We start from the raw sequence: 9,364 nt of genomic DNA, 5'->3' as shown, positions 1-9,364 counted from the left end.
CCCATCCCATCCCATCCCATCCCATCCCATCCCATCCCATCCCATCCCATCCCATCCCATCCCATCCCATCCCATCCCATCCCATCCCCAGGAATGCTGGAGCACCAGCCCGGCTGTGCCGCACCCTGACACGCTGCCCTCAGGCAGGGTGTGGGCAGGAGAGGTGGCACCTGCACTGCCTGGTGACAAGTGACATCCCTGGGGACAGAGCAGCAATGGGGGACACAACCTCCAGCAGCCTACGCTGGCCGGGGACCCCATCCTGTGAAGCTTGGGGATGCTCCAGAGTGTCCCCAAAGTGCTGGTCCACAGGGGGACAATCAGGAATGTCCCACACCACAGGAGGTGACAAGGACTCCATGCCACCCTCAGCCGGTGTGGAGCCATCTCTCCCTCCCACACTGAGGTGGAGCTGGATGGTGTTTTTCGATGTTTTTATTATAAAAACTCTTTTTTTTCTGGCATTCTCACATCTCTGCTCATGAAAACCTCACTCACCCACTGCCCCTGCCCTGCCCCGTGCCCCCCCTGCCCGGTGCCCCCCAGCCCCGGGAGCAGAGCGACCAGAGACTAATATTTACAGATACTGCTGGGACTGGGGGGCAGGGGCACCCCGTGCCCACCCGTGGCTGATTTAAGGGGGTCCCACCCGCTCCCTTCTCCTCAGGAGGGGGGCAGGGGCTGGGGGTGCCCTGGATCAGGGCAGGAGGGGCAGTGGCAGAGCGGGGGGCGCAGGGGACCCGTGGCACAGTATTTACAGGGGGTCCCCCTGGGCACTCACTCACTCACTCACTCACTCACTCACTCACTCACTCACTCACTCACTGCCACACACGCACACGAGGGGTGCCACCCAGGGGACGGGCACAGCCACACGGGGAGGGGGGACATGCCGGCTGGGGACGCCGCCGGCCCCTTTGGCACACACGGCCCTGGGGAGCGGGCGGGAGGGACGGGGACTGCCTTCATCTGAGCCGGAGAGTTCCTGCAGGGCCGGGGGCACACCGGGGAGAAGGTGCCAGGCTGCGTGCCCGCCGTGTCACCGCGCCGCCGGGTGACACCGGCACCGGGCGCGTCCCCTCCCCGGAGAGCAGGGGACACGCGGGAACCCAACCCAATAAATTAGAGGTGGGGTGGGAAGGGGTGAGGGGGCGCGGGGAGGGGTCAGAGCCCGTTGTGGGAGCGCTGGATGAAGGGCACTTTGCTGAGCTCCACCACGGGCGAGCGCGGCTTGTTCTGCATGCGGGGCACCCGCTGCAGCAGCTGCTGTGCCTGGCGCTGCGCCTCCCGCAGCTCCTTCCGCCACTGCACCAGCTCGGGGTCGCTCTGCGGGGCAGGCAAATGGCTCAGGAGCGGGCACAGGGCAGGGCTGGGCCAACCCAGCGTGCCAGGGTCGTGGGGTTGCCCCACGTTTGCAGTATTGATGCCCTGGAGTGGCTTGAAGGACTAAACATGCAAGTGGCCAACAAGATCAGGGGGATGGCTAGCAGGGAGCAGGGGGATGTCTAGCAGGGAGCAGGGGGATGGCTAGCAGGGAGCAGGAGGGATGGTTAGCAGGGAGCAGGGGGATGGCTAGCAGGGAGCAGGGGGATGGCTAGCAGGGAGCAGGGGGATGGCTAGCAGGGAATAGGGGGATGGCTAGCAGGGAGCAGGGGGATGGCTAGCTGGGAGCAGGGGGATGGCTAGCTGGGAGCAGGGGATGGCTAGCAGGGAGCAGGGGATGGCTAGCAGGGAGCAGGGAGAAGGCTAGCAGGATCAGGGGGATGGCTAGCAGGGAGCAGGGGAGATGGCTAGCAGGGAGAAGGAGGGATGGCTAGCAGGGAGCAGGGGGATGGCTAGCAGGGAGCAGGGGGATGGTTAGCAGGCAGCAGGAGGGATGGCTAGCAGGGAACAGGAGGGATGACTGGCAGGGAACAGGGGGATGGCCAGCAGGGAGCAGGGGGAATGGCCAGCAGGGAGCAGGGGGATGGCTAGCAGGGAATAGGGGATGGCTAGCAGGGGGATGGCTAGCTGGGAGCAAGGGGATGGCTAGCAGGGAGAAGGAGGGATGGCCAGCAGGGAGCAGGAGGGATGGCTAGCAGGGAGAAGGAGAGATGGCTAGCAGGGAGCAGGAGGGATGGCTAGCAGGGAATAGGGGGATGGCTAGCAGGGAGCAGGAGGGATGGCTAGCAGGCAGCAGGAGGGATGGCTAGCAGGCAGCAGGAGGGGGCCAGCAGCCAGGGGGACAGGGGGTGACACTCACGTCACACTGCAGCACGAACTGCTTGCCCCCGCGGATGCGGAGCAGGATGCACTTGCGCTCCTTCACCTGCGTCTCCTCCACCGAGTCGATCTCCTCCATGGTGAGCAGGGACTGCTGGGGGGACAGGCTCAGCCCGGTCCCCAGGGCGCCCCCCAGCCCTGCCCCCGGTGCCGTGCCCCCCTTACCGGTGACTCGCCCTCCCCGCGCCACTCCAGGCGGTTGGGGAAGAGGTAGAAGTAGCGGCGCTGCCACTGCGTCAGGAAGGGGTTGCCCAGCTTGGCCATGTAGCCGTGCATGATGCAGTCCTTGCCCATGGCGTACTCTGGGATCACAGGCAGGCAGGATCAGCACGGGGATGTGCCCAGGGGTGGTTCAGGGCGGGCATTCCCGGCCCCACTCACCCTCCTCGTGGCCCAGCTGCTTGTTCTTGGCCTTCTTGCGGGCCTCCAGCTTGTCGGTGTCGGCGTTGACGGCGTCGAAGACGGTCTCGGTGACCTCCTGCTGCCAGCGCTCCGAGATGGTGAGCGGGAAGTTGCGGTACAGCTCCTGGTCGCTCTCCAGCAGCTGGGCAGGATGGGATGCTGGAGTTATGCCCAGGTGAGGGGCAGTGGGACACCCTATGCCCCCAGGCTTGGTCCCTGTGCCTGGTACCTTGATGCCCTTGGTGTCCTCCTCATCAAAGGAGCCGATGTCGAAGGCGTCGGCCGCGTTCACCTCGCCGCGGGGTGGGACGAGGGGTGGTGGGTACTGTGGGCAGCAGTGCGGGTCAGAGCGGGGGCTGCCCACCTCTGCGTCCTTGTCCCTGTCCCCAGCCATGGGCACAGCCCCCTCACCTTCTGCAGGAACACCATCTGCCAGTCCAGGCCCTTGAAGAAGGGCTCTTCCTTCACCTCCTGCGCCCTGCGGAAGGAGGAGGAGGGCGGGTGAGTGTGGCCGCAGGGACACTGTGCCAGCACACCTTGTCCCATCCCCTGGGGACACTGTGCCAGCACACCTTGTCCCATCCCCTGGGGTCCTGTGGGACACTCACCCTCGGCCCATGCAGCCCAGGCGCCGGTTGACATCCCGCTGCAGCAGCCCCTCGAGCAGGGAGCGCAGCTCTGGGGAGAAGGAGTCTGGCAGCTCCACGGCCTGTGGGAGATTCCATGAGATCACAGCTGAGCGGAGACAGGGACACACGGTGACACACAGCTGGGCACAGACACGTGCTCCAGGCAAAGACCGGCCATCCCTGACCCCCTGTGTGCCTCCCACGTCCTGCCCACAGCCCCCCAGTGCCCCCACCCACCATGGTGAGGGTCATCCGGTCAATCTCGTGCTTGTCCTTCGTCTTGTGCTGCCGGAACGGGCTGTGCCTGCGGCGTGCAGGGAGAGGGGGCTCAGCAGTGCCCAGCTGTGCCCAGCTGTGTCCAGCTGTGCCCAGCTGAGCCCGCACTCACCCCCGGAGCAGCTTGAAGAGCATGCAGCCCAGCGAGAACCAGTCGGCGCTGCTGTCGTAGGCCACCCCCTTCTGCAGCACCTCCGGCGCCATGTACCCGTGGGTGCCCCTGGGGAGGGGGCACAGGGGGGTCAGGGGCCGCCCCGGGCGCGGGGGCAGGGCGGGCAGGGGTGTGGGCACACTCACACGCTGGCGTGGGGCTTCTTCTTGGAGAAGTCGCAGGCCAGGCCCAGGTCGGAGATACGGACATGGCCAAACTCGTCCAGGAGGATGTTGGCCGGCTGTGGGGACACCGGGGGACACCCTGAGCCCCAGAGTGGCCCGTGGGTATGGGGTGGGGAGCCTGGGAGGCTCTCTGGGATTTGGGGGTGTCTGAGTGCTCCCAAAGTCTCAGGGTGCCCACGGATTTTGCTGTTGGGGTGTCCATTAGATCGGAGGGTGCCCTCTGGGCACTCCCACAGTGTTCTGAGGGCAGGGTTTGTGACACCTGAGGGCGCCCACAGGGCAGTGCAGGGGGTGCTAAAGGGATGTCCTGGGGATGTCCTGCGGGTGGGGACGGTCACCTTGAGGTCACGGTACACCACGAAGCGGCGGTGCATGTGCTCCAGGCCCAGGATGATCTCGGCCGCGTAGAACCTCATCTCCGCCTCCGAGAAGACGCCGTGCTGGGACAGGTGATAGTGCAGGTCCCCCCCTGTGGGGACAGGGACTGGCTGTCACCCAGAGCGCTGTGGCAGGGGTCTCTGTGCCCCGGGAGTGGCTCAGGGCAGGGATCTCACCGTTCATGAGGTCGAGGATGAAGCTGAGCTTGTCGGGCGTGTGGAAGGCGTAGGACATGCACACGATGAACGGGCAGTCCTGGCGGGAGACACGGGGTCACCCTCCCTGTCCCCGTCCCCTGCCACCCTGTCCCCAGCCCAGCACCCGTGTCCCCTCACCCCAGTGCTGACGAGGGACAGCATGATGCGCTCGTTGAGGGCCAGCGTCTCGCCCTGCTTCATCTTGATGCGTTTCTTGTCCAAGCACTTCATGGCGTACCTGGGGAGGACACGGAGTCCCTGCGGCCACCGTGTCCCCACAGCAGGGCCAGCACCCACCTCCCACCCACGGCTCCCCAACACGTGTCACCACAGCAACACCACTGGGCCCCCCAGCACCCCAAACCCCAGGAGGGCCCCTGGGTGCCGGGGCATTCCCGTTACATTTTGCCCGTGTCCGCTTTCCGGCAGCCGTAGACCTCCCCGAAGCCGCCGCGGCCGATGATTCGGTGAACGCTGAAGTCGTTCATGGTGAGCTGAGGAGGAGAATGGCGTGAGCCTGGACACCGAGCCCTGCCCCAGTGTTCCCAGGTGAGGGACACAGGGGCTCCCTGGAAGCACATCCCGCTCCCTGGGAGGTGGGGGGCAGGGGCTCCTGCTCACATGGATGTTCAGCTCCACGTTCTTCCACTGGCAGAACCGCGTGAACTTGTCACTGCAAGGAAGAGCAGAGAGGGCAAGAGTGGAGATCCCGGAGAAACACGGCCCTCAAAGACTCCCTGGATTTGTCTGGAGGCAGGGAGAACCCCCCAGGACACTTGGGAAAGGAAGAGGCCCCCAAGTCCCCAGCGTGGGCTGTGACACAGTGGGATGGGACACCTCAATCTGCACGGGAATTTCCTCCCAGCTCACCTCTCAATGAATTTCTGGAAGATGCCCCCACGCAGGTTCTGGCAGATCTCCTCAATGTAGGGCTGGGGAGGACACAGGGCTCAGTGCTGGGTCCCCGGGGCCACCCAGGTCACCCTGATCCCATCATTAGGTGGGGTCTCCTCTACCCCTGTGAATTCACATGCCCCCACTGCCACTCCCAGGCCCCTGGGGATGCTTCTGCCACCTCAGTCTCTGGGAACCCAAACACCACCAGCCCTGGGCACCCCTAGGGTGACATCCAGGGTCGCAACCACCTCCCTCTGAGGACACCCTGCTACCTCCCAGGGTAGCCCCCAGTCTCCCATCACCCTATGGGGACTACAAGCAATTCTCCCTCACTCCCAGCATTCTGGGGACCCTCTCACCATCCCTCGGGGTCCCCATTCCTCCTGGGACATCCCCGTCCCATTTCAGGGGCTCCTGTCACCCCCAGCCCCCTCTAAGGATTAACTCTCCGAGTGTTAGAGGTGGCAAGGACCCCTTCCCTGTGTCAGGTGATGCCCACCTGGAAGAGGTCTGGGGGCACCTGCTTCTTGCTCAGGCGGCTCTGGACGTGCTCCGTGGCGCTCTTGGAGAAGGGCTGTGAGGGGGACAGGACCGTGTCACCTCGGGCAGAAGGGACAGCGGCCAGGCAGGGCTGCACCAGGCCACAGAGGAACCCCCATCCGTGGGGCTGGGATGTGGCTCCCGGGATGGAGCCTGTGCGGGGTGTGGGGCTGCCCCTGAGGACACTGTGGGCACAGCGGGGACACCCCTGCCACCCTGCTGCCCAGGGCACTCACGTGGGAGCAGGCCAGCAGCTCCTTCATGATGTAATGGTCGAAGATGTGGCGGCTGCGGGCGGCCCGCTCCTCCTCCGAGTCCAGCTTCTCGTACTTCTTGATCTGGAGAGGGCACAGCTCCAGTGGCAGAGGGGCACAAGGAATGCTGGGCATTGTGGCCCCTCTGGGTGCCAGGGCCCACGGGAGGGGTTATCCCATCCCCTCAGGCAGTGTCTCCCAGCTCCTGGGCACTGTCACCTCAGGTGGTGCCCTTGGCACCGTGTCCAAGGAGGTACCAACCCCACTGCTGGTGCACCAGGGGGTTGTCCCCAGGTCCCCCTGTCTCACCTCCTCATAAAATTCCATCAGGGGCTTGGCCTCCTCGGCCTGGTTGAAGGCAAAATCCCGGAAAAGCAGGTAGCCTGCAGGGACAGAGCCACAGCATGAGAGGTGACAGCCCCCCGGGCCAGGCCAAGGGACAGGGACATCCCCTGGGCCTGCCCAGCCCTGCTGCCACCCCGGTGCCAGGCTTGGGGAAGTGCCAAGCCGGGACCAGTGCGGAGCTGGCAGGGTGACAGGGTGCCAGGCCCCAGCTGGCGTGGGAGCAGCCCCCTGGGGCAGTGAGGGGCTGCCGTGGGGCACCGTGGGGGCAGGGGCACGGGCGGGCACACGGAGCAGGGCGGACGTGCCCGGAAACCGCCGGAACAGCAGGAGGAAGTGAGAGGCGCTTCCTGCCCTGGACGGTTTGCGCTGGCGTGGGGGGAAGTGACAGGACAGGGGACACAGGGTGGGGAGCGTGGCGCAGCCCCCCGGCACCCCTGCCCAGCCTGGCCCCACACCCCCTCTGCCATCCCCGTGGCCACTCTCGCTGTCACGGTGGCCACCAGTGCCGTCCCCAGCCCAGCCACGCTTGCCCCTGGGCTTGTGGCTGCTGGCCCAGGTGTCCCCCGTGTCCCCCACAGCCCCCGTGTCCCCAGCTCACCGATCTTCTGCGTGAAGATCTTGTCAAATGTCACCTCTCCCCGGTCCTCCAGGTACTTCTGCATGACGCTGCGGATGCTGGGGACACACCAGAGGGGCTCAGCCGTGCCCCCGATGGACGCCTGCTCCCCACCCTCCCCTCCTGCTCCTCCTGTGTCCCCAAGCCCCGGTGGCACGCGTGTCCTGCCATCCCATGTGTCCCCACCCCAGCGGGGCACATTGTGGGCGCCAGACCACAGCGTGTCCCACGCACTGGGGCCCAAAGGAGGGTGGGGACGAGTGTCACCCCCAAAAAAGCCTCACAGGTGCCTGGCAGTGAAGGCACAGGAGGGCACCGGGTCTGGCACGGGGACGGGGGACTGTGACCCTTGGCACACCTGGGTACAGGTGTGTGTGTGTGTGTACACATGGGTGTGACACGGCTGGGTGGGACAGCAGGAAGTGTGTGTGTCCCTGTGTCTGTGCGTCCCTGTGTCAGGCAGGAAGTGCGTGTGTCCATGTCTGTGTGTCGGTCTGTGCAACAGGTGTGACACTTGTGTGTCCATATCCGTGTGTGTGTGTCCATGTCTGTATGTCTGTCTGTGCAACAGGCGTGACACTTGTGTGTCTATTTCCGTGTCCATATCCGCGTGTGTCCATATCCGTGTGTCCATGTCCCTGTGTCCATATCCGTGTGTGTCCATGTCCGTGTGTCCATACCCGTGTGTGCCTGTCCCTGTGTGTGCATGTCCGTGTGTCAGGCCAGGTGTGACCGGCACACACGTGTGCGGGAGGTGTTCGTGACCCGCGGGCGCGTGCGAGCGGTACCGGGAAGGGGTGACCGAGGGACCGGGGGTGGGTGGCGGACGGACGGACGGACGGACGGACAGACGGACGGACGGACAAGCGGAGGGGCAGCGGCGGGGCCTCACCTGGGCTCGGGCAGGACGATCCTCTTGCTGGCGCGGGCGGCGGGCGCGGCGCGGCTCTTCTCCATGGCCATCAGGTAACTCACGTCCGCCAGCACCGCCTCCAGGTCCGCCATCGTGCCGCGCCGCCGGCCCCGCCGCCGGAGCCGCACCGGCCCCGGCCCGACCCGACCCGCCGGCCCCGGAACCGGAACCGCGCCCGGAAGCGGAACGGGGCCGGAGAGGAGCCGGGCGGAGGCACGGGGAGCGGCCGGGAGGGGCTCGGCGGCCCCGGGACGCGGCGGCGGCAGCGCCCGGAGCGGCGGGAGCGGAGCGCGGAACGGGGCGCGGCCGCACCGGGGCGCGGGCGGGGACAGCGGGGCTGGGCGGGGACAGCAGCGCCGCCACCGCCACGCCCGCCCGGGAGGGGCCGGGACACCGGCTGTGGCACTGGCCGTGTGTGTGACACTGGGTGTGTGTATGTGGCACTAGGTGTATGTGTGTGTGACACTGGTTGTGTGTGTGTGACACTGGGTGTGTGTGACACTGGGTGTATGTGACACTGGTTGCGTGTGTAACACTGGGTGTATGTGTCTGGCACTGGGTGTGTGACACTGGGTGTATGTGTGACACTGTATGTGTGTGACACTGGTTGTGTGTGTGATACTGGGTGTATGTGTCTGGCACTGGGTGTGTGACACTGAGTGTATGTGTGACACTGTATGTGTGTGACACTGTATGTGTGTGACACTGGGTGTATGTGTGTGTGACACTGGGTGTGTGACACTGGATGTATGTGTGTGACACTGGGTGTGTGTGTGACACTGGGTGTGTGACACTGGATGTATGTGTGACACTGAGTGTGTGTGTGACGCTGGGTGTATGTGACACGAGGTATGTGTGTGACACTGGGTGTGTGTGTGTGACACTGGGTGTATGTGTCTGGCACTGGGTGTGTTGACACTGGATGTATGTGTGACACTGAGTGTGTGTGTGTGTGACACTGGGTATATGTGTGTGACACGGGGTTTGTGACACTGGATGTGTGTGTGACACTGGATGTGTATGTGACACTGGGTGTGTCTGTGTGTCTGTGTGTGTGACACTGGGGGTGTGACACTGGGTATGACACAGGATCCATGGCACTGGATGCCTGTGTGCCACCACATGTGTGGCAGCCTGGAGTGCAACAGGTGTGACGGTGTCTCTGTGTGTGCCATTTTGTGTGTCACTGTGAGAGACAGCATGGGGGTGTGACAGTGGCTCTGTGTGTGCGTGACATCATGTGTGTCATTCCACACTGCATGTGTGTGTGACCACATGTGCCACGCGTGGCAGCAGGTGTGACACCACATGCAGGGTCC

General features: G+C 65.0%; 1 protein-coding gene across 2 annotated transcripts; it reads right to left on the bottom strand.

The window, feature by feature from the left end:
- Nucleotides 1-420: 420 nt before the first annotated feature.
- Nucleotides 421-8,159, bottom strand: GRK2 (G protein-coupled receptor kinase 2). 2 transcript variants are annotated; one of them, XM_063158251.1, is made up of 21 exons: nucleotides 8,025-8,159; nucleotides 7,115-7,191; nucleotides 6,481-6,554; nucleotides 6,154-6,255; nucleotides 5,877-5,951; nucleotides 5,351-5,412; nucleotides 5,102-5,153; nucleotides 4,883-4,974; nucleotides 4,619-4,718; nucleotides 4,460-4,538; nucleotides 4,244-4,374; nucleotides 3,867-3,961; nucleotides 3,682-3,789; nucleotides 3,531-3,597; nucleotides 3,273-3,373; nucleotides 3,076-3,142; nucleotides 2,894-2,989; nucleotides 2,644-2,806; nucleotides 2,428-2,564; nucleotides 2,243-2,356; nucleotides 421-1,326 (listed from the first exon to the last, which is right to left on the bottom strand). In XM_063158251.1, exons 1-21 carry the CDS (start codon nucleotides 8,135-8,137, stop codon nucleotides 1,165-1,167), a joined length of 2,067 nt encoding a protein of 688 aa, XP_063014321.1. In that variant the 5' UTR covers nucleotides 8,138-8,159; the 3' UTR covers nucleotides 421-1,164. The 2 variants fall into 2 exon arrangements, with proteins under 2 accessions (XP_063014321.1, XP_063014322.1); XM_063158252.1 differs by having other exon boundaries at nucleotides 2,243-2,353.
- Nucleotides 8,160-9,364: the final 1,205 nt, after the last annotated feature.

The sequence above is a fragment of the Melospiza melodia genome, chromosome 6, assembly GCF_035770615.1.
Source record: "Melospiza melodia melodia isolate bMelMel2 chromosome 6, bMelMel2.pri, whole genome shotgun sequence".
Classification (NCBI taxonomy): domain Eukaryota; kingdom Metazoa; phylum Chordata; class Aves; order Passeriformes; family Passerellidae; genus Melospiza; species Melospiza melodia.
The sequence above is the reverse complement of the archived record's forward strand: the minus strand, read 5'-3'. Positions and strand labels throughout refer to the sequence as shown.

What these genes read in the sequence shown, in the direction of transcription:
- GRK2 (XM_063158251.1), bottom strand. Translation starts at nt 8,137, where the DNA reads ATGGCGGACCTGGAGGCGGTGCTGGCGGACGTGAGTTACCTGATGGCC. An exon ending in ATCGTCCTGCCCGAGCCCAG is followed by an intron (nt 7,192 to 8,024) that starts GTGAGGCCCCGC and finishes GTGTGTCCCCAG; the next exon opens with CATCCGCAGCGTCATGCAGA. An exon ending in GATCTTCACGCAGAAGATCG is followed by an intron (nt 6,555 to 7,114) that starts GTGAGCTGGGGA and finishes CTGTCCCTGCAG; the next exon opens with GCTACCTGCTTTTCCGGGAT.